Source organism: Eubalaena glacialis, chromosome X (genome assembly GCF_028564815.1).
Source record: "Eubalaena glacialis isolate mEubGla1 chromosome X, mEubGla1.1.hap2.+ XY, whole genome shotgun sequence".
In the NCBI taxonomy this organism is placed as follows: Eukaryota; Metazoa; Chordata; class Mammalia; order Artiodactyla; family Balaenidae; genus Eubalaena; species Eubalaena glacialis.
The window spans coordinates 105,552,178-105,577,815 of NC_083736.1; the positions used below are offsets into that span (position 1 = coordinate 105,552,178).

Consider the following 25,638-nt stretch of genomic DNA (forward strand, 5'->3'; position numbering starts at 1 on the left):
ATATAATGCCCCTTATTAACAGAATAAAGGTAAAAACACTACCTGATTACCTTAATAGACTCAAAAAAGCATTTGACAAAATCCAACCCCCTTTTGTGATAAAAACAGCAAACTAGAAATAGAAGGGAACTTCCTCAGCCAGATCAAGACCTTTGTGTAAAAGTGAAGGATACATGAATATGAGTTTGTTGTGTTCATTTGAATTACAGAGCTTTGATTCCTATTGAAAATGGAGGATCTCAGTACCTAATGAAATGAAACTTCAAATGTTCAAATTCACCATGAAATTTTCTTAGTGGCTTGGGTGAAATGCTGTTTAAATTCCTTTCTCTTTTGAATACTAATGTCCTTCAAAAATCTAATAACTATCCTTACTAAAGGTTTCTGCTTATCTGATGCAGCAAAGCAGAAACCTTTTTCGAGTGCCTGGATTATTTTTCAATTCCCAACCTGACCCTAATATATAGAGAATTAGCTCTATCCCTGATAATTCCAAGCAGCAACATTGAATATAATACTGAATCATCTTTACAATAGCCAGGTCATGGAAACAACATAAATGCCCATCGACAGATGAATGGATAAAGAAGATATGGTACATATATACAATGAACTATTACTCAGCCATAAAAAGGAATGAAATTGGGTCATTTGTAGAGACGTGGATGGACCTAGAGACTGTCATACAGAGTGAAGTAAGTCAGAAAGAGAAAAACAAATATCATATATTAATGCATATATGTGGAATCTAGAAAAATGGTACAGATGAACCGGTTTGCAAGGCAGAAATAGAGACACAGATGTAGAGAACAAATGTATAGACACCAAGGGGGGAAAGCTGGAGGGGGGGGGAGGGTTGATGGGATGAATTGGGAGATTGGGGTTGACATATATACACTAACACGTATAAAATACATAACTAATAAGAACCTGCTGTATAAAAAAATAAAATAAAATTCAAAAAAAAGTATTTAGCTCTGAAGCAAAAAAAAAAAGATATTTTAAGAATAAAGTTGTATTACTAAAAAAAAAAAAATACTGAATCATCTCCATCAATCCTCAACCACACCTCAGTTCCCCCTTCCTAGCCCTCGAGGTCAGGTGTTGGCTAACTACATCCATGTGCCAAATCCTGCTGACTACTGGTATTGATAAATAACGTTTTCCCGGAATACAGTCACACGCATTCTTTCAAGGATAGCCTATGGCTGCTTTCAACCTACAAAAGTAGAGTTGAGTAGCTGCGAAGACTAAAATATATATTACTTAGCCCTTTACAGAAAATGTTTGCCATTCTCTGGTTTAAGATGCCGTTTGAAAATCCCAAGTTTTTCCTTGTTTGTTTTTTGGTTTTGTTTTGTTTTTCCATTGGCTTTCTTCTCTCTTAATTGCTGCATGTGAAAAAAAATAAAATGCCCTTCTACTCCATGTGTGCTTTTCTTTTGTCCAGTTTATTTATTTAATTAGTTTTTCATCTTATAATATTTCTCACTATACTATAAAATCATGAGAACAAGTATAATGTTTGCCTTCTGTATCATTATCTCCATCTACCTACTATATATTAAGAACTTAATATTTATTAAATACATAAATCAATGCCACATCAGTAAAACACCTTAAACTTATTTTGGAACAGGGAAGAGAATAAATCCATAAATTAATAAAATATACCAGTTCTCCTAAAATTCATTTCAATACATTTCTACCATATTAACAATTCATACTAATAATGTATTACTCTGAAAAGAACAAGCCTATTATACAATGTAGTAGTTACTTCAATACTTGGCTCCTGAAACATATTGTCACTGGTTTTGTGGGGTTTTTTGTTTTGTTTATTTTTACATTTAACCTAATTTTATTCATGCTTGCCTTGGGATGGGGAATAGGTCATTCAGTAAAAACATACAGTAGAAACAAAATATGTCTTATCATGTACAACTTTTAAACTACAGTAATTATGTACCTTAATTACTTCCATGCACACACGTCTAACATTACAGTTTTCTTTTTAAATAAACACAATTAAGACTTCTAGGAGCATTTTATAATAAAGTAATTCCTAATTTTTCTTTGTAGATAGATCAAGTACCTCCAAAATACAAATTCCTATACACAGTGAGCGCTTTACTTAAAATGAATACTTAAGTAAATTAAGTACATGGACAGCCTTAGGATAAACTGACATATATTCAGCTAAGTAGACAACAAACCATAGTGCCAAATGGAAGAAGTGTATTTGCAAATAAATTTCAAAAACTAAGTTAACTTTTTAGAATTAAATACAGAAAATATATTGATTTGCTAAAATAAATAAGATGTGATGTAGTAACACTTCACTATAAAGAATGCATACCAGAACATTTATAAATGGTGAGTGAATCTTATTAAGAATAGTTTACTGCAATAAATGCTGGCTAAATAGAAGTCCATATTGTGAAGCACTATGGGTGGTATATGTTTTGCCACATACTTCTGTTACCTTGAGGTAGATAACACATGTGTACCAAATTCGGCATTCATTTTCAGTTGCTGCTGGTATCATGTGTTTTTAAGAAATGTGTACAGCATGAAAAACTTGAAAATACTCAAGAATGAAAAATATTTTAAGAAAAAAATAGATATTTTCATGCAATTATGTACAGTCTCACTGTGTAAATTTCAAGGCAAGATTTTTGTTTCCTGTAAAGCAGATCATTGTTCTATGAGAGAATGTTTTTTACTTGTCTTAGTGCATTTCTTTTGTCTCCTCCCGCATTGCATTATTTTGCTCTATTCTTTATTTTTGTGTGCAAATGACATGCTAGTTAAAATGAAAACCATCTCACATGTAGAAAAAAAGTCTGGATTTTAAAAACGAAGAAAAAAATCCTTTCTAAATGACACCATCTGATTCAAGTAAAAAAATGACTTAAACACTAGTAATAACAAAGACAAAACACATTTCATGAAGAATACAAAAAGAAATGTCTGCTGAGTGTTTTAGTTCAGATGCTTCAGAATGCTGCTGTATGTTTTATGAGGAATCTGAGGGGAAGATTTCATAGCAGGAGGTGTTAATGCGGCCTGTATTGACTTAAGTGGTGACCCGACTGGACTGTGAAACTGTGGGATGCCTATGGGTTCAAGCTGCTTGTTAAAGAGGAACTCCCCACTGTTGTTCAGAAATCCTTCCTCACTTCCTCTCTCCCCAAGCTTCCCATCCTCTACCGGCTCAGTTTCTAGCATTTCAATATCTTCTTCCTTGCTAAAGAACTTGTCCAGGTAACTGGGGTAAGTGTTTTCCTTTTCAATTTGCTCATCCTTCCTTACCTCACAACAAAACTGACTTATGAGAAAACAGTCCTCCCCATCACCCACCAACTGGCTATCCCAAGAAGACTGGTAAAAGCCTTCTAACTGAGCCAAATTGGCCATCCCTTTTTCCTGTTTTTCTCAGCTTACTGACTTTGATATCAAACTTTTCAATTCTAGTTGGGACACTGAGCTATTCAAGTCATTTAATTTGTCATCAACAGCAGTAGGCTCATGTTGTGAACTAAGTTGAATAGTTCCTGCAATAAAGGAATCGAAATCAAATCCCTGATTCTTTTCCCTTTCTTTTTCAGCTACTTGCTGTGATGCTATTGGACTTTAACCAATCCATTCCTTTCACATTTTGACTTGCCTTTCTTATCAGATTTTTCTTTGCTTTGTTCTTTCTGATAAGCGTGGGTTCATAGTAATGATTAACTTCACTCTCTCTCCAAACTAAGTTATCTAAGAATGATGATGACCTCGTTTTGTAGTTACCAGTATGGCTACACTCCAGATCACAATATTTGTTTTCATGATGATCTGGGTATTGCCAACAAGGTTCAGTAGAGTAATTGGTGTCAAAAGCAGGATCCTCCAAATACTTTTCACTATCTCCATCCAAATATTTTCGAGATCAACTTGGACTTCTTCTTCATCAGTGACGTCGGACAGAGCTCTTGGGTCAAGCTGAACTTCATCAATATCAAAGTTGTTATGTATAGGCCAATCATGCTCTGAAAATTGACAATCATGGTACCTTTCCCAGTTATAAATGTGACTATGAGTTTCATCCATAAGCAAAATATCATCAACTTCATCTTTAATATGAAAAGGATGACTTGAAATTGGCTCATCCATTGGAAAAGAATAAGTGCTCATGTAAGGATGAGAAAGCGCTTCTTCTGATGTCAACCGATCCATGGGGCTAAATGTCAAAATTTGTTCCAGGAAATCTAGTGCTTCTCGACTGATTCCGGGAAGCAGCTGAGTTAAGGGTTTGTGTGGCTCAGTCATGTCATTTCTAATGTAAACTGGAATTATGCTAAGAAGCTCCTGTCAATCTTCCTCATGTACAACAGGAATAGACTCTAAAATCAGCTGCATCTGTTCAAGTTCATGTGTACCTGCAAAGAGGGTTTTACCAGGCAGCATTTCAGCAAAGATGCAGCCTGCAGCCCACATGTCAATGGCTTTAGTATAATTATTAGGAGAAAGTAAAAGAGGTGGGGATCTGTACCATTTAGGAACCAGTCCTTCAGAAAGATGACCTTTATGGGAATAAGGGGGATCCATGATCCGTGCAAGACCAAAGTCACCTATCTTCAGCACCAAGTCTTCAGTATTAATGAAAAGATTAGCTGGTTTGAGATCTCTGTGCAGTACGTTTGCTGAGTGAATATATTTGAGCCCACGTAGCAGCTGATACGTGAAAAGCCTGGCATGCTCTTCCAGTAACGGGCCCTGCTCCAGGACATTAGCCAAGTCTGCCTCCATGTACTCCTGAACAATGTAAACACTGTTCAGTTTGGCAAGAGAGCCCACATCACCTGTTAACGGGCTTCCACTAGGACCAAGAATTTCAAACACCTTCACAATGTTATCATGGTCAAGTCTAAGAATTTTGATTTCACGTAGAGCATGTTTGACACTCTGGGGATCAGTAAGGGCAATTTTCTTGATGGCTACTCTTTTGTCACAGTCATTGTCTACAGCAGAAAAAAGCCAAGCCATTGCCTCCACAACCCAATGGTTTTAAGTCCATATACCTAGAGCCCAGATTTCATGAGACTTTCAAATTTCTCCACCATTTTGAAACCCTTACTATTGCCTCTTCCTTTCAAATTGTTGAACTTGTGTAAATAAGGAAGAAAATTGGCATCAAAAGGAAAGATCTTTCAAAAAGGTAGAAAGAATAATAATTTTGCTTCCACAGCAAGGTGGTTTCATTGCATATGCCAACCAGGCCTGTTGAGTTCCCCTTAGATTTAAAGCTCAAAAAGCTCTACTCATACTGAGAATTAAAAAGATTGCAGTACTCATAGGTGAAGAAAGGGGCAGCAACTCTGCAGACATTTAAAGAAAACACTCAAGAAACTCAAACGGAATGAAATGACATACTATGCACTCAGATTTACTGTGCTGAAGGATTTAACATTTAACAAAAATGTGAATAAATATGCACACAACAGGCTTCTATGAACATTCTCCTCACAGTGCAGATACATTCAGTGTTGGAGTGGGCCTGAGCAGCATCCTTCTAAGGTGCTGGTAAGCACTATTTCCGTTTTGCTTCTTTTCTTCCTTTGTTGCTGTATATTTCAACAGGAAGCCCTGGGGGCGGTTGGTTAACAAGATGTCTTTTGTTAGTGACCAGGTGGCTCCAGCTCACCACAGTCACAATCAAACCTACCGTCCATCTTACTCTGATACAACGGGACTTCTCCGACTCATCGAGGGAGTGCGGGGCCCATGGACAGCCCCCAGTGTCGGCTCAGGTCTCCGGCTGTGCTGGCGGCAGCGGCGTCTCCGAGGCACGGTTTTGTGTTATTTTAAAGCAAATTTGTGAACGTTTTAGGGAAATTTTTTAAATGGCAATATTTTAATTGTAAACCACAACTTTATAAGTCATATATATGTAAAAGATAGTTCGTTTTTATCTATGAAATTGTATGTCAATATTGCTTTCTTTTCCCCTTTAAGAAGCTTTAGAAGGAGTTTCTGTTTTCTGTTAATTAAAATTTCACAGTAACTTTTAATCTATTCTCATTATTCTGCAGAGTAAACTGTTTGAACAGAGAATAAATAAAAACCAAAAAGCTTTACTAAAACTTAGGATGTGGGGATGTTTGAAAATTGGGCATATGAAAGGCAGTGAATAAGTATTGGTTTCAACCTATGATGTAAAAGAAGGGAGGTCATGGGGGCATTCAAGGTTAATACCTGGAGTTCACTTGGAGATGTATTGAATATTTTTAAGCCTTGGGTATTTACTGCAAGTAATCAAAAGGATCACTAACTAGAGAAAGCAGATATGAGTATGGGTTACAAATTCACAAACAGCAGTTACTAGGGTGCTCTAATTAAGGCTGTAGATGGTGTCTCTTTGACGTAGCTACTTTGAGTGTTCTAAAATCATGAGTGCTACTCAATGCTTTAAGAAATCTGCCTGATACCTGGCAGCATGTTGTTGACACTAGTATCAGTAGCTATTAATTTAGACTTGACTAGATTTTTAGTAAATATTAGTATATAAATTTAAGATAGAAGTAAATTGATTTTACAGGTTTTGTCCTATATCTTTAGTTTAAATATATTGTAGAAAATGTATCCCCCAAAATAGTAAATTAACCAGTAGCCACCAAAAGAGTTAGAAACATTGATCTAAAAATTTCAAATGATAAATTGTTCAGTCAGGGATAAGTTATTCATTACTTGGAATACTAATCTTTAATAAAATGTGCATTTTAGTATTTATGAATATGTTATTAGAGATTTAAAGGATTATTATAAAAAAGCATTATTCAAAAGAACATTTTAGGTTTACTTTGGTCTTTAGTGAACATTAGAATGATGAGGTGGTCATCGTATTTATCATTCAAGTACTTAGGAGAATTACCAAAATTTAATCCTGCTAGTATCATCAAGACTTGATAAATTATGAATACCAGATACTTTTTTTTAAATATATTTTCTCCTGTTGAGTTAGCAATCACCTTACATAAATGACACTGTCAAATAGGCTTTTTTTTTTCTTTTGAATATAAAGTACCAGATTATGGGTGTGCTTAATGTATTAAAATGAAGCCAAAACCAAAACCAAAAAATCTAGAGGCATAAATTTAAAGCCACAATAATATCTTATTCTCTTACCAGTATCTTTTCTTTTTCCCGCACTACTGTGCTAGGGTAGAGCCACATAGTACAAATAGCAGAATTTTTCATTAATGTATACTTGGTTAGGTAGAAAGCACCAGGAAAACACTCATCATTTCTTCTTTGTCCTTCTCCCTTTCCCACCCAAGATCCATAAAATTGCTGAGTCTTCCATTCTCTGGAGAAAATATAAACAGAGACATGGAAATCATTGCCATATTCCCATAGGGAAAGACTTGAAGCCAACTTGAAAGGAACTAGCTCAATTGCAAATCATAAGGAAAGCTCCAGGGTGGATGGGTTGTGGGACTATTTCAGGGACGCAAATCCAGGGTGTTATTCAAAAAGGTATTATACATCATATTGAGCCTTTCAGGTGTCCAGTCCTGGTGGAACTTCAGGTTCACGAATTTTTACAGGTAGAAAAGTTCTCAGAGCTGAGAGGCTTGAGATAAGAAAGTACATAATGCAAAATTTATTCAGCTGAAAGAACGAGGCCGACAGAATCTGTCTCTAGCTAAGTTTCTTATTTATTTCAGGATGTGGTAGTCAGACTGCATAGCCACAGAGCAGCGAGTCTCAGGATGATGCTTCTAGACCTATGTTTTTGGCAAATAACTTGTGATACATATAAGATGGTTAATTTCAACTGGGATAACCTGGGATAACTGGGATAAGTGTATGCAGCCCATCTAGGTTCTTCTAGCAATAGAATTGCCTCTACTGTAATATAAGAAGTCTGTGTTTATATTATTTAGAGTGGCTTATATAATTTAGAGGTTTATGTATTTATTTAGTAAGGGTCGACAAAATTGGAAGTGGAACTGGAGAGTGTTTGTAATCCATGATATATCTTGGCATCCATGTCAAGAGAATTTTCTCTTTTTATTTAAGTTGATGGAAAAGTATATTGTTAGAGATACGGGGTTTAAGTTTGAGTAAGAGGTGGGTTATTAGTTACCAGGCTTCTAGATCATGTAGGCCATTAGTAATCACAGCCAGTTCATCGGGAACAGAAGACCAGCTTGGAAGAGGTCACCCAGAAATGGTTCACACAAAGACACATCAAGCGACAAGCCCTTTGACAGAAACTGAAAGGAACTTCATGATGCAGCAGTTAACAGTCACATGGGCGGGGAGGTTGAACATCCTGCATAGTGCTGCCAGGAAATCCCTATTTTATACTAAGAGGGGGCTGGCTGGTTGCATATGTAGGATGTCCCATCTCCCCGCCCACATCGTCGAGACATACCAGACTGCCCACATCATCAGGACATATACCAGAAACACCACTCTGCCTCACTGAAGAACCATAAAATCTACGTGTCAAGGAAGTACAGATGCTGAGCTACATCACTAGAAAGGCATTCTGACAAATCTTCATTAGAGGATAGAGTACTGTTTTCTATGACCTTGGCTCATAAGAGACAGTGGGTGTATGAGTGGATCTGTAAGCTCAGGGCCAGTAGGAAATTATTGAACAATAGTAGCCAGATGAAGGAGCTGCAGAGTTCCCAGCAACTCCACTAGCCATACAGGTAATGCCTCCAGAATTGCACCTCCTCCTCTCAGCACTACACCAAGGTAGGTGAGTTTAGTAGTTGGACATATTTACTTAGGGTGTTCAGAGACAGAGTAGATAGAGGGAGAGAGAATTTAATTCCTACTGCAGAGAGAAGCAAAGGTTATAGCCTAAAAAGCAGCCCAGAATTTCAGGTCTGAGTGTCAAAGTAATACTTTTTTAAATGTCCCAACTTCAGAAGCAGGAGATTTGTGTGCAGTGGCCCAGAGAAGATCCAGTAATTCTAAATCAAGTTCAAGTGGGTGCAAACACAGTCTAGTATCGGGGAAGAATCAAGTTGCAAGGGAGTGGGTGTGATTCCAAGGGAGAAAGTTAGTGGCATTCCCCAAAAGCATTTAGAAGAAATAATTGATGTAAGATGCAGTATCCAATGATATCCAGGAGACTCCGTCAAAGGCAAGGTGATAGGAAACACCAAGAACAGGGCTGAGCCCTTCAAAAACATGGGATAAGGAATAAAATAGTAAAGCAAAATCCAGCTTTACTGGATTTTATGGGCTAGACTCTTCTACTTCTGGATTCTCTAGGGAGGATAATCTCAGAATAAAAATAAGTCCATATATTTATTGGACTAATTTATTTATTAAACAAAATATATTTAAATGGAATAAATATAGCTTTATTAAAAATACACTGTCATACTTACTTTCTCAATTTTCTCCATAGACTGAAAATTTCACTATGGACCTGTATATGGAAATTACTGATCTATAGGAGATGCTGCTGATAATCAATTCTGTCAATAGCATCAACCTGAGTGACAGCCTAGGATGCCATTGAGTTTTCCAGACTTTAAGCTAGGGTCCACGTTAACCTGGCCATCTCAAAAGACTTTGGAGTTCTAAAAAGGCTTTATTCACTATGCATTCAAATCTGGGTTAAGCTTCCAGTAAACTGCCCTGGCTTTGGCAGTCTTCAAAGGGTGCAAGTGGGCCAATGTTAGGCTAAGGAAAAGGCTGACTCAGGTTTGGGGATTCAGAGCTCTTGTATCCTTTTTATTTTATTATTTTATTTTATTTTATTTTGTTTTATTTTATTTTATTCTCAGCAGCACACTCTCCACTGAAATTCTGGCCTCGGTGCATGGTTCAGGAAATTTGTGATTTCATGTCTAAGGACCCCAAAATCCCACAAAATTTATGGGCAAACCATTGTTTATAATTATAGTTCCCTTATACCTGTCTATGGAGTCTATAGAGATATTCCTTCTTTCATCACTGATATTGATAATTTGTGTCTTCTAGTTTTATTTTTCTCCCTCAGTCTGTCTGGAAGTTTATCAATTTTATCAATCTTTTCAAATAACCAACATTTCATTTCATTGAATTTTGCCTGTTATTGTCTTTCCTCAGTTTCATTGATTTCTGCTTTTGTATTTATTACCTCCTTTCTTCTGATACTTTGGATTTAATTTTTACCCTTCTTTGTCCATTTAATATGGAAGCTTAGATCATGGATCTGAGATATTTTTTCTTTTCTAAAATAAACCATTAATGTTAGTAATTTCCCTCTGAGTACTGCTTTAACACCGTCACACAAATTTTGATGTTTTAATTTTCATTTAGTTCAAATTATTTTCTAAGTTAATTTATCTTCCTTTTTGAAGCATGGATTGTGTAGACCTGTGTTAATTGCCAGATGCTTTGACTTTTTCAAGATATCTTTTTGTTACTAATTTTTAGGTTAATTCTGTTATGGTCAGAGAATATACATTGTATGATATCAATTATTTTAATTCCTTAAGATTTAATTTATGGCTCAGGATATGTTGTTTCCCAATCGATTTCCATGAGCTCTTGAAAAGAATGTGTATACTCCTATTGTTGGGTGGAGTGTTTTGTAAATGCCAATTTGTTGTAGTTTGTTTAGTGCTGTTCAGTTCTTTCATATCATTGGTAATTTTCTGTCTACTTGTTATGTTAATTACTGAGGAAAAGATGTTGAAATCTCAAAGTATAATTGTGATTGTACTTTTTTTCCCCTAGGGAATGCACACTTTATTGATAGAGCTATAAAGAAATGTTAAGTTACTGGTTACTGTAAATGTCAGGACTGTGGTTAATTTTGGGGGGAGAAGGGTTTACAATTGGGTCAGAGCACATGGAAGGGCTTCTAAGGTGGCTGGAAAAGTGCTATTTCCTTTTTTTGGTAAAAGATACATATCATAAAATTCATCATGTTAACCATTTTTAAGCATACAGTTCAGTAACATTAAGTATATTCACACTGTTGTGAAGCCATTACCACTATCCATTTCCAGAATTTATCATTCCAAACTGAAACTCTGTACCCATTAAACAATAACTCCTCTTGCTCCCTTCCCCCAGCCCCTGGTAACTACCATTCTACTTTCTGTCTCTGTGAATTTGACTATTTTACGAACCTTATATAAGTGGAGTCATCATTCTGTGTCTGGCTTATTTCACTAAGAATAATGTCTTCAAGGTTCCTCCATGTTGTAGTATGTATCTTAATTTCATTCTTTTGAAGATGAAGCAATGGTCCATTGTACATATATATATGTGTGTGTGTATATATATATATATATACACATATATATATATACATATATATATATAGTGATTGTACTTTTGTTTTCTTTCTTTTCTTTTTTTTTTTTTGCTTCATGAAATTTGAATCTCTGTTATTAGGTGCATAAATCTTTACTATGGTTATATTCCCTTGAGGAATTGACACTTTTATCACTATAAAATGGTTTCTGTTATCCCTAGTAATATTCTTTGATCTGAAATTTACTTTGTCTAATATTAATATAGCAACTCCAGCATTCTTTGATTAGTGTTTGCATAGTTTATCTTTTTCCATTCTCTTACTATATATCTATCTACATTATATTTAAACTTGTAGGTTTCTTATAGACAGCATATAGTATTATTGTTCTTCTTTTTAATCCAACATGGCTATCTCTTTAAATTGATACAAATTACACCTTATACCATTTACATTTAATGCAATTATTAATTTGTTTGTAATTATGTCTGCTATTTTATTATTTTCTATTTATCCCTTCACTTTTTCATTCCTTTTTTTCTATTTCTGAATTATTTGGTGGGTTCCACATTTCATTTTAGTATTCCATTTTTATTGATCTGTTGAATTTTTACTATATTTCTCTGTACAATTTTTTAGTGATTGCCTCTTAGATTGAAATATACATAACTAATCTGTCAAAATTTCCTTATAATTAGTATTTTATTCACTTCAAGTGAATATAAAAAACTTACAACCATATAGTCCCCTTGGCCCTCCCCCTTTTTGTTTTAATTGCAATATGGAGTACATCTATATACATTGAGAACCTTCAGATGATTTTATAATTTTTCTTTTTGACAGTCACATATATTTTGAAGATTTAAGAAAAGAAAAATAATTATTATATTTTCCCAGATTGTTTACCATTTCTGTTGTTCCTCACTTATTCTTTTTTTTTTAAACAGGAAACTTCATTTTTTATTAATTTTTATTGGAGTATAGTTGCTTTACAATGTTGTGTTAGTTTCTACTGTACAGCAAAGTGAATCAGTTATATGTATACATATATCCCCTCTTTTTTAGATTTCCTTCCCATTAAGGTCACCACAGAGCACTGAGTAGAGTTCCCTGTGCTATACAGTAGGTTCTCATTAGTTATCTATTTTATTCATAGTAGTGTATATATGTCAGTCCCAATCTCCCAATTCATCCCATCCCCCCTTCCCTCCTTGGTATCCATAAATTTCTTCTCTACATCTGTGTCTCTATTTCTGCTTTGCAAATAAGTTCAGCTGTACCATTTTTCTAGATTCCACACATAAGTGATATTATACAACATCTGTTTTTCTCTTTCTGACTTAGTTCACTCTGTATGACAGTCTCTAGGTCTATCCACATCTCTGCAAATGGCACTATTTCATTCCTTTTTATGGCTGAGTAATATTCCATTGTATATACGTCCCACATCTTCTTTATCCATTCCTCTCCTGATGGACTTTTAGGTTGCTTCCATGTCTTGGTTATTGTAAATAGTGCTGCAATGAACGTTGGGGTGCATGTATTTTTTTTTTTTGATTAAATGTTTATTCATTTTAATTTTGCCTTTTTAAAAATTTTGAAGCCAGTATATTGTGTTTTCCACGCCTGAAATATTTTTTCTTCTTTTTTTTTTTTTTTTTTTTTTTTGGTGTGTTACTTTCTGCTTTATAACAAAGTGAATCAGTTATACATATGTTCCCATATCTCTTCCCTCTTGCAACTCCCTCCCTCCCACCCTCCCTATCCCACCCCTCTAGGTGGTCACAAAGCACCAAGCTGATCTCCCTGTGCTATGTGGCTGCTTCCCACTAGCTATCTGTTTTACATTTGGTAGTGTATATATGTCCATGACACACTCTCACCCTGTCACATCTCACCCCTCCCCCTCCCCATATCCTCAAGTCCATTCTCTAGTAGGTCTGTGTCTTTATTCCCGTTTTTCCACTAGGTTCTTCATGACCTTTTTTTTTTTTCCCTTTTTTTCTTCTTTTTAAAAAAAATATTATTTTATTATATTTTTATACAGCAGGTTCTTATTACTTATCTATTTTTACATATTAGTGTATATATGTCAATCCCAATCTCCCAATTCATTCCATCACCACCCTCCACCCAGCTTTCCCCCCTTGGTGTCCATACTTTTGTTCTCTAAATCTGTGTCTCTATTTCTGCCTTGCAAACCGGTTCATCTGTACCATTTTTCTACACTCCACATATATGCGTTAATATACAATATTTGTTTTTGTCTTTCTGACTTACTTCACTCTATATGACAGTCTCTAGGTCCATACACGTCTCTACAAATGACCCAATTTCGTTCCTTTTTATGGCTGAGTAATATTCCATTGTATATATGTACCACATCTTCTTTATCCATTCATCTGTCGACGGGCATTTAGGTTACTTCCATGACCTAGCTATTGTAAGTAGTGCTGCAGTGAACATTGGGGTGCAGGTGTCTTTTTGAATTATGGTTTTCTCTGGGTATATGCCCAGTAGTGGGATTGTGGGGTCATATGGTAATTCTATTTTAGTTTTTTAAGGAACCTCCATACTGTTCCCCATAGTGGCTGTATCAATTTACATTCCCACCAACAGTGTAAGAGGGTTCCCTTTTCTCCACACCCTCACCAGCATCTGAGGGTTGTCTTTTCATCTTGTTTATAGTTTCCTTTGCTGTGCAAAAGCTTTTAAGTTTCATTAGGTCCCATTTGTTTATTTTTGTTTTTATTGCCATTACTCTAGGAGGCGGGTCAAAAAAGATCTTGCTGTGATTTATGTCAAAGAGTGTTCTTCCTATGTTTTCCTCTAAGAGTTTTATAGTGTCTGGTCTTACATTTAGGTCTTTAATCCATTTTGAGTTTATTTTTGTGTATGGTGTTATGGAGTGTGCTAATTTCATTCTTTACATGTAGCTGTCCAATTTTCCCAGCACCACTTACTGAAGAGACTGACTTTTCTCCATTGCATATCCTTGCCTCCTTTGTCATAGATTAGTTGACCATAGGTGCGTGGGTTTATCTCTGGGCTTTCTATCCTGTTCCATTGATCTATATTTCTGTTTTTGTGCCAGTACCATATTGTCTTAATTACTGTAGACTTGTAGTATACTGTAAAGTCAGGAAGTCTGATTCCACCAGCTCTGTTTTTTTCCCTCAAGACTGCTTTGGCTATTTGGGGTCTTTTGTGTCTCCATACAAATTTTAAGATTTTTTGATCTAGTTCTGTAAAAAATGCCATTGGTTATTTGATAGGGAGTGCATTGAATCTGTAGATCGCTTTGGGTAGTACAGTCATTTTCACAATATTGATTCTTCCAATCCAAGAACATGGTATATCTCTCCATCTCTTTGTGTCATATTTGATTTCTTTCATCAGTGTCTTATAGTTTTCTGAGTACAGATCTTTTACCTCCTTAGGTAGGTTTATTCCTAGGTATTTTATTCTTTTTGTTGCAATGGTAAATGGGATTGTTTCCTTAATTTCTCTTTCTGACCTTTCGTTGTTAGTGTATAGGGATGCAAGAGATTTCTGTCCATTCATTTTGTATCCTGCAACATTACCAAATTCATTGATTAGCTCTAGTAGTTTTCTGGTGGCATCTTTAGGATTATCTATGTATAGTATCATACCATCTGTAAACAGTGACAGTTTTACTTCTTCTTTTCCAATTTGTATTCCTTTTATTTCTTTTTCTTCTCTGATTGCCATGGCTAGGACTTCCAGAACTATGTTGAATAATAGTGGCCAGAGTGGACATCCTTGTCTTCTTCCTGATCTTAGAGGAAATGTTTTCAGTTTTTCACCATTGAGAATGATGTTTGCTGTGGGTTTGTCATATATGGCCTTTATTATGTTGATGAAGCTTCCATCTATGCCCACTTTCTGGAGAGTTTTTATCATAAATGGGTGTTGAATTTTGTCAAAAGCTTTTCTGCATCTATTGAGATGATCATATTGTTTTTATTCTTCAATTTGTTAATATGGTGTATCACATTGATTGATTTGCATATATTGAAGAATCCTTGCATCCCTGGGATAAATCCCACTTGATCATGGTGTATGATCCTTTTAATGTGTTTTTGAATTCTGTTTGCTAGTATTATGGTGAGGATTTTTGCATCTATATTCATCAGTGATATTGGTGTGTAATTTTCTTTTTTTGTCTGGTTTTAGTGCCAGGGTGATGGTGGACTTGCAGAATGAGTTTGGGAATGTTTCTTCGTCTGCAATTTTTTGGAAGAGTTTGAGAAGGATGGGTGTTAGCTCTTCTCTAAATGTTTGACAAAATTCACCTGTGAAGCCATCTGGTCCTGGACTTTTGTTTGTTGGAAGATTTTAATCACAGTTTCAGTTTCATTACTTGTGATTGGTCTGTTCATATTTTCTATTTCTTCCTGTTTCAGTCTTGGAGGTTATACCTTTCTAAGAATTTGTCCATTTCTTCCAGGTTGTCCATATTTTTGGCATAGAGTTGCTTGTAGTAGACTCTTATGATGCTTTGTATTTCTGCGCTGTTCGTTGTAACTTCTCCTTTTTCATTTCTAATTTTACTGGTTTGAGTCCTCTCCCTCTTTTTCTTGATGGGTCTGGCTAAAGGTTTATCAATTTTGTTTATCTTCTCAAAGAACCAGCTTTCAGTTTTATTGATCATTGCTATTGTTTTCTTTGTTTCTATTTCCTTTATTTCTACTCTGATCTTTATGATTTCTTTCCTTCTACTAATTTTGGGTTTTGTTTGTTCTCCTTTCTCTAGTTACTTTAGGTGTAAGGTTAGATTGTTTATTTGAGATTTTTCTTGTTTCTTGAGGTAGGATTTTATTGCCATAAACTTCCCTCTTAGAACTGCTTTTGCTGCATCCCATAGGTTTTGGATCATCATGTTTTCATTGTCATTTGTCTCTAGGTATTTTTTGATTTCCTCTTTGATTTCTTCAGTGATCTCTTGCATATTTAGTAACGTATTGTTTAGCTTCCGTGTGTGTGTGTTTTTTACTTTTTTTTCCCTGTAATTTATTTCTAATCTCATAGCGTTGTGGTCAGAAAAGATGCTTGATATGATTTCAATTTTCTTAAATTTACTGAGGCTTGATTTGTGACCCAAGATGTGATTTATCCTGGAGAATGTTCTGTGTGCACTTGAGAAAAAAGTGTAATCTGCTGTAATCTGCTGTTTTTGGTCTTACATTTAGGTCTTACATTTAGGTCTTCCTAAATATCAATTAAATCTATCTGGTCTATTGTGTCATAAAGCTTGTGTTTCCTTATTAATTTTCTGTCTGGATGATCTGTCCATTGGTGTAAGTGAGGTGTTAAAGTTGCCCACTATTATTGTGTTACTGTCAATTTCCTCTTTTATAGCTGTTAGCATTTGCCTTATGTATTGTGGTGCTCCTACGCTGGGTGCATATATATTTATAATTGTTATATCTTCTTCTTGGATTGATCCCTTGATCATTATGTAGTGTCCTTCCTTGTCTCTTGTAACATTCCTTATTTTAAAGTCTATTTTGTCTGATATGAGTATTGCTACTCCAGCTTTCTTTTGATTTCCATTTTCATGGAATATCTTTTTCCATCCCCTCACTTTCAGTCTGTATGTGTCCGTAGGTCTGAAGTGGGTCTCTCGTAGACAGCATATATAAGGGCCTTGCTTTTGTATCCATTCAGCAAACCTGTGTCTTTTGATTGGAGCATTTAATCCATTCACATTTAAGGTAATTATTAATATGTATGTTCCTATTACCATTTTCTTAATTGTTTTGGGTTTGTTTTTGTAGGTCCTTTTCTTCTCTTGTGTTTCCCACTTAGAGAAGTTCCTTTAGCATTTGTTGTAGAGCTGGTTTGGTGGTGCTGAATTCTCTTAGTTTTTGCTTGTCTGTAAAGCTTTTGATTTCTCTGTTGAATCTGAATGAGATCCTTGCTGGGTAGAGTAATCTTGGTTATAGTTTCTTCCCTTTCATAACTTTACATATATAGTGCCACTCCCTTCTGGCTTGCAGTGTTTCTGCTGAGAAATCAGCGTTAACCTTATGGGAGTTCCCTTATACGTTATTTGTCGTTTTTCCCTTGCTGCTTTTAATAATTTTTCTTTGTCTTTATTTTTGTCAATTTGATTACTTTGTGTCTTGGCATGTTTCTCTTTGGGTTTATCCTGCCTGGGACTCTCTGTGCTTCCTTGACTTGGGTGGTTATTTCCTTTCCCATGTTAGGGAAGTTTTCAACTGTAAACTCTTCAAATATTTTCTCAGGTCCTTTCTCTCTCTCTTCTCCTTCTGGGACCCCTATGATGTGAATGTTGGTACATTTACTGTTGTCCCAGAGGTGTCTTAAGCTATCTTCATTTCTTTTCTTTTTTCTTTATTCTGTTCCATGGAAGTGAATTCCACCATTCTGTTTTCCAGGTCACTTAACTGTTCTTCTGCCTCAGTTATTCTGCTATTGATTCCTTCTAGTGTATTTTTCATTTCAGTTATTTTATTGTTCATCTCTGTTTGTTTGTTCTTTAATTCTTCTAGGTCTTTGTTAAACATTTCTTGCATTTCTCGATCTTTGTCTCCATTCTTTTTTCCAAGGTCCTGGATCATCTTCACTATCATCATTCTGAATTCTTTTTTTGGAAGGTGGCCTATCTCCATTTCATTTAGTTGTTTTTCTGGGGTTTTATCTTGTTCTTTCATCTGGTACATAGTCTTCTGCCTTTTCATTTTGTCTATCTTTCTGTGAATGTGGTTTTCATTCCACAGGCTGCAGGATTTTAGTTCTTGCTTCTGCTGTCTGCCTTCAGGGGTGCACGTATCTTTTTGATTTATGGTTTTCTCCAGGTATATGCCCCGGATTGGGATTGCTGGAACATATGGTGGTTCCATTTTTAGTTTTTTGAGGAACCTCCATAGTGTTCTCCATAGTGGTTGTACCAACTTACATTCCCACCAACAGTGTGGGAGGGTTCCCTTTTCTCCACATCCTCTCCAGCATTTATTATGTGTAGACATTTTGATGATGGCCATTCTGACCGGTGTGTAGTTTTGATTTGCATTTCTCTAATAATTAGTGATGTTGAGCATCTTTTCATGAGTTTCTTGGCCATCTGTATGTCTCCTTGGAGAAATGTCTATTAAGGTCTTCTGCCCATTTTTTGATTGGGCTGTTTGTTTTATTGATATTGAGCTGCATGAGCTGTTTGTATATTTTTTACAAGTTTTCTTTCTTTCTGAAGAACATCCTTAAAAATTTTTAAAGTAAGTCTCCTAGCAACCAATCTCTTAGTTTCCCCTCCTATGAAAATCTCTTTCTTTCACATTCATTCTCTGAAGATATTTTCACTGGGTATAAAATTCTGAATTGTGATTATACTGCCTTCTGGCCTCTGATGAAAGAGTCATTTTTCTCAGCTGCTTCAAAAGTTTTTTCTTTATCTTTTGTTTTCACCAGATTATTATGTGTCTAGGCATGATTTTATTTGAGTTTAACCATTTGGGTTTTGCAGAACTTCTTAAATCTGTAAATTTATTTTTCATCAAATATGGAATATTTTAGTTATTTCTTCAAATAGTTTTTTTCTGTATCAATCTCTCCTCTCCTCAGATTCCAATGGCACAAATGTTAGATGCATACATATGTCCCATAGGTCCCTACTATGTTCATTTATTTTTAATTTTTTCTCATTCTTGTTCAGTTTGGATAATTTCTATTGATCTGCATTCAGTTTTAATGACTCTTCATCTACCATATCCATTCTTCTATTGAGCCCACCTGGTGATTTTTTCTTTCAGATTTTTTCTGTAGCTCTAAACTCCTCATTTGGTTCTTTTCATAAGTTCTATTTCTTATTTGAGAAGTCCTCTTTCTGTTAATTTCAACAACATCCACCCTTCCTTCACTGAGTATGGTCATGGTAGCTGCTTCAAGGGCGTTGTAAAGACTGTCCTGTCCAATTTTTAAATTTAATGTAACTGAAATGTATTTAATGCATTACTGTTTACAATAATTGCTGTTGGTTTTTGTAAGTTATCAAATTTAAGGGGATTCCCTTTATCTCTATATAATTAAAGTTTTAGTTAGGAATGGCTCCTGTATGTTATCAAGTGATTCTTAAAAATCTATTAAAAGATCATAAAAGTTCTTTACAGATTTTAATATAAGGGATTATATTGGCAGATTTTTATGATATTAAATTACCATTGCATTCCTGGAATAAGTTTTGTTTTGCTGTAATGTATTTTTCATTCATTTTACTCTTTGCTGGATTCTATTTGTGAATATTTTGTTTGTAATTTTGAATCTATATCAATGAATGCTATTTGTCTCTAGTCTTATTTTTTCAGTATTTTGTAAGTTTTGATATTGACACTGTATTATTTTATGAAATGAATTAGAGAATTTTTAAAACTTTTTTGTGGTTATTCATCTTTTCATATATGTTAACTTAAAGACATCAATTATAACTTCTTTATTTCCATTCTAGCTTTGGGATTGCTTTACAGTCCAACATTTCCACATTCCTTAATTATATTATCAGAATATTGGAAAATTATTATTTTTTCTGTGATGGGATTATAATCTGCAGGGTGGTGATATTCCTTTATACACTTAACAAATATTTATTGAGTGCCTACTTTGTGCAAGGCAAAGCTTGTCTCCATTATTTCATAGAAATAAAGCCCTTGTATTTTTTCATTTGCACAAATGAACTGAAATTTTACAGTGTCTATTATTCAGTCTTTGCCATTATTGTCAATAATGGTGGGGATGCCTGTGATTTTTGGAGTTACTAAGGCTGACGTAATCTTTGAATGAATAAATGAATGACTGAATGTAGGAAAATGTCTTATGAAACACTACACAATTTTTACCTCTGGAAACAAGATTTAATCTCATTCAACTAATTGACCTCCCCCATGGAAATTATGCTATATGGCCTTTTTGCTATGCAACTTCCACAAAACTTTTCACATATTTCTTGTCTGGAATGTGCCTGATCACATAAATTTATCTGAAGAAAATACACTTTAATTCCATTGAGACAACTTGAAAAATCCATTTGTCTTCTTAAAAAGACAAATATGAAAACTAAATTTTCACTGAAATTCTAAATATTTTGAATTAACATGTCTGTAGTGAAATCCAGGAAGGAATATATTTAATAAGAATCTTAGGGGATAATTGTGATCAGCCATAATTGTACGTCTTATATGTTTGGAAGTAGACTTCTTGAAAACCCTGTACAAGGAATATTGTCCTCTATTATAAAAGCAATTGAATTTATTATTCAATAAGAAATAGTGTATGGTGATAGGAGGTACCTTAGTGTTCAGGAAAAAGTGTCAGATTTGGAGCAAAATTCTTTACTCACACTGTAGACTTGAACAAGTCTGAAACTTTGAGACACATTTTCCTCACACTGTAGGATAACAGAACTGACACTGCAGAATTTTTTGTGTTGTATGGAATATAACTAAAAATGAAGTACCTAACTAACACTGTGCTCGGTATATGACAGGTACTGTACAATAGCTATTGCCATTTTTGCCATTATTAAATATGTAACTGCTGAGAGCTGACCAGATAGTGTATTGACTTTGCAGAGTGGATATGTATCCTCATGAAGCTATATATTGGCATATGGTGAAGTTGGGTTTAGAGTGAGGTTATGATCTGTTGAGGGGGGTATATTCTTTTATAAATTTAACAAATATTTATTTAGTGCCTACTTTGTGCCATGCATTGACCTAAGCATTATGAATAAAACAGTAGAAAAATAAAACAGATAACAATATTGACCCAATGCATCTTATATTCCAGTGGTTACGGCAGCAAAATTTTCCACATAATGGCAGTCAGGTAATACTTGTGTATTTGAAACACAATTTGAAAAATAATTTTTGCAAGTCAAACAGTTCGAGAATACTCAAACCCTCAACACAATCAACTTCTGGGTGGATACAATCTGAGGAGGTTACAAGATAATGATGAACAGAAACGAACATTCATAAACATTTTTGTTTAGAAGAATTTTTAATAATGTCTTTGATTTCTTTGTTGTGCTCCTTGAATTCCAATGGTTGTTAGTTACACCTCTGGTATGACCAAGTATTGAACCAACCTTCTTGCAGATAAAAACTATCAACTCTAAACATAATACAAAAACAACTGTCTAAAGGTACTGGAGAAAAACCTAAAACAGAAAGATTCTGGAGGGTCTCAAGACCTGGAAGAAGAGAACAGCACTGCTTGAGTTTCCAAATTTCATGACTTACAGTCGAAGACGAAGATGCAGTCTATGTCAGGTCAAGTGCCTAAACCTCCAAAAAATCTGCAGTTATTGTAGCCCAAAGAAACTGAGGACAGAGTTTGAGGAAATCTCAAAGCTGAAAGTTGAGGGAGCATATAGGAAAGGGTAGAGATAGAGGGAACCATAGATTCCTCTCTGGGGAACCATAAACTCAGCTTAAATCTCTAGCTGACGTCTGAACCATACATGTCTGGGGCAAAATCAAATTTCCCGAGTTGCCAAATTATAAAATTCAAAATATTCAAGTTTCATCAAAGGTAAGAGGAATGCAAAGAAACTAGAAAGTATGGCCCATTCACAGGAAAAAAAAAATTAATAGAAAATGATCCTGAGGAAGCCTAGGCATTAGACTTACTAGACAAAGACTTTAAATCAACTCTCTCAAAAATGCTCAGATAGCCAAAGGAAACCATGGGCAAAGAACTAAAGGAAACCAGAAGAATTTTGTCTCAACAAATCAAGAATAGCAATAAAGGGATATAAATTATAAAAAGAAATCAAATAGAACTTTGGGGGATGAAAAGTACAAAAATTCAATTAAAAATTTACTAGACCAATTCAACTGCAGAATTGAGCAGAAAGAAGGAAGAATTAAGGAACTTGGAGATAGGTCAATTTAGATTATCCAGTTTGAGAAGAAGAAAGAGAAAAAAATGAAGAAAAATGAACAGCACCTGAGAGACACAAGACACTATCAAGTTTACTAAGCTCAATGAATGCTAAGCATATATTACTCCAAGAGATCCACACCAAGACATTATGGTCAAAATTACAAAGGATCTTTAACAAAATTAATAATGAATTCTCTTTAGAAACCACGGAGGCCAGAAGGCAGTGGGATGACATATTTAAAGTGCTCAACAGCAACAGCAACAACAACAATTCTGTCAACCAAGAATTCTGCATATGGCAAAACTCTAAACTATCCTTCAAAAAATGGAGAAATTGAGATTTAAGGCACAATAAAGTCAATAAAGTTGATAAACCTTTAGCTAGAAATACTAAGAAAAAAAGAGAGAGAAGACGCAAATTTCTAAAATTATAATGAAAGCGGGGAAGGGCATTATTACTGACCTTACAGAAATTAAAAGGATTATAAAAGAATAAATGAACAATTGTACTCCAACAAACCACATAACCTAAATAAAATGGATAAATTCTTAAAAACATGCAAGCTACTAAAAATGACTCCAGGGACTTCCCTGGTGGCGCAGTGGTTAAGAATCCACCTGCCAATACAGGGGACTCGGGTTCGAGCCTTGGTCCAGGAAGATCCCACATGCCGCAGAGCAGCTAAACCCATGCGCCACAACTACTGAGCCTGTGCTCTAGAGCCCATGAGCCACAACTACTGAGCCTGTGTGCCACAACTACTGACGCTCACGTGCCTAGAGCCCATGCTCCACAACGAAGAGTAGCCCCCACTCGCTGCAACTAGAGAAAGCCTGTGCGCAGCAATGAAGACCCAACACAGCCAAAATAAATAAATTAAATAAATAAATTTATTTTTTTAAAAAAGTGACTTAAGAAGAAATAAAGACTCTGATTAGACTTTATAACAAGTAAAGACATTGCATCAGTAATCAAAAAACCTTCCAACAAGACAAGTCCTGGACCAGATGGCTTCACTGGTCAAATTTTATCAATTATTTAAAGAAGAACTAATACCAATACTTTTCAAACTCCTACAAAATAAAAGGTTAGGGAACATTTGTAACTCATTCTATGAGACCAGCATTATCCAGATACCAAAGCCAGATAATGACATCACAGGAAAAGACAATTATAGACCAATATCACTTATGAATATAGATGCAAAAATCCTCAACAAAATACTAGCAAACTAAATTCAGCATCATATTATACACTGTGACCAAGTGTGACTTATCCCAAGAATGAAAGGTGGTTCAGCATATAAAAAATCAATTAATGTAATGCATCACATTAACAGAATGAAGGTAAGAAAACCACGTGATCATCTCAATTGATGTAGAAAAAGCATTTAACAAAATCTATCTCTCTTTCATCATTAAAAACACACAACATACTAGGAATAAAAGGAAACTTCCTCAACATGATAAAAGGCATTTATGAAAAACCCACAGCTAACATATCCTACTCAATAATGAAATAATGAAAGATTATTCTTTAAGATCAGGAGAAAGACAAGATATCTGCTTTCACTACTTATATTCAACATTGCACTGGAAATTCTATCTAGAGAAATCAAGTGAAAGAAAATAAAAGGCAGAGGAAAATTGGAAAAGAAAAAATAAAATTACCTCTCTTTGCAGATGACGTGATCTTACATATGGAATATCCTAAAGAACCCACACACAAAAATATAGATCTAATAAATGAATTCAGCAGAGTTGAAGGATTCAAGATTAATACATGAAAATTAGGTATAGTTCTAAACAAGAGCAATGAGCAATCCATAAAGGAAATTAAGAAAATTTCATTTATGAGAGCATGCAAAAAAATTTCAACTGATAAGAGCATCAGCCATAGAAAAGAATGAAGTACTGATAGAAGCCACAAAATGGATGAACCTCAAAAAGAAAGAAGCCAGACACAAAAGGTCGCCTATTGTATGATTCCATTTATATAAAATAACCAGATAAGCTAAATTCAAGAGACAAAAAGCAGATAAGAAATTGTCAGGGGCTGGGGGGGGGGGCAGTGAAAATGGAGAATGACTGCCTAATGGGTAGTGGTTTCCTTTTGCAATGATGAAATGTTTTGGAACTAGAAAGAGGTGATGGTTGCATAATGTTGTGAATGGATTAAATGCCTCTAGATTGTACACTTTAAAGTGATTAATTTTATAATATGTAAATTTTACCTCAATAAAAAATAATGTATGTAACACTGAATGCATTATCATCATCATTGTCATATCATTACTATGGAAAACAATGCTTACCAAATTTCACTTTCTTTTATAAACTTAGATTATGAGAAGAAAAAATAAGTAGACTAAATTTAAAACTACAGTTGGTATAATTTACATAATATGTTCTTGTCTTCTCTCTGTTCTCTTTCAGATTATGTCTGGCCATTACCTAGATATTTGTGCCCCGTCTGGATTTCTTTAGATGTTTTATTTTCTACAGCGTCCATCATGCACCTCTGCGCTATTTCGCTGGATCGGTATGTAGCAATACGTAATCCTATTGAGCATAGCCGTTTCAATTCACGGACTAAGGCCATCATGAAGATTGCTATTGTTTGGGCAATTTCTTTAGGTAATTAACTTTCTTGGCCAGTAGAATTGCAGCGGCTATGCTCAATACTTTCGGATTATGTACTGTGAACAACGTACAGACGTCGACTGGTAACATTTGCGTTTAATCGGGATTCTTCTATTTAATAATTATTCTTAACCTATTTATCTGATATTTAGGTTAACAATAATGTAAGAAATGTAAACTATATAAATATGCAAATGTAAAGTTTCCATTTATCCTGCTAAATTATTTTATGTGTCAAAAATGCCAATGAATTCTGCAACACAGACACATAACCTTTGAGATAATTAAAACTATTTGAAGATGACAAAGATATATGGTAAAATCTAAATTTTTAAAATGCAGCTTTTAAATCTTAGAAGAGATCAATCTATCCCAGAATATTAATCTTAATATTTTTATTCTAATTCTATATCTTCAGTGGAAAAATTTATAGTGCAATACGAATCTGCACAAAGTAAACATGTCAAAATTTATGCTGTTAATCAACCTAAAATATACTATTTCCCCTTCATTTTTAAATATCTCCTTGAATTCTGGTTATACAGAAACAAAAACATCTATTGGTTTCTTTAAAGATTTGGGGGAGGTTAAAGGGAGAGAAATGATCATCTTACTGCTTTTATTTAAAATACTCATGCTCAACAATACTAATATTCAAGTCACAAAATTTAACCAATTGGAATATAAGGGATTTTACAATCCATTTTTTCCTTTTTTTTCTCCTCCAGTTGGAACTTACATTTAGTGTCTCATTAAATAATTCCTCTTCAAAGTTATGTTTCTGTAAAAGATTCTGATAAACT

At 34.7% G+C, this 25,638-nt stretch overlaps 1 protein-coding gene and 1 pseudogene across 1 annotated transcript in view; one reads left to right on the plus strand and one right to left on the minus strand.

The window, feature by feature from the left end:
- The window catches only part of HTR2C (5-hydroxytryptamine receptor 2C), a 116,183-nt gene that overhangs the window by 52,462 nt on the left and 38,083 nt on the right, over positions 1 to 25,638 (plus strand). The window contains exon 3 of the mRNA XM_061178689.1: positions 24,629 to 24,829. Within this exon, the coding sequence (XP_061034672.1) occupies positions 24,629 to 24,829 (201 nt within the window). The remainder of the gene's footprint in view (positions 1 to 24,628; positions 24,830 to 25,638) is intronic.
- LOC133082297 (mitogen-activated protein kinase 6-like) lies at positions 2,986 to 5,108 on the minus strand (annotated as a pseudogene).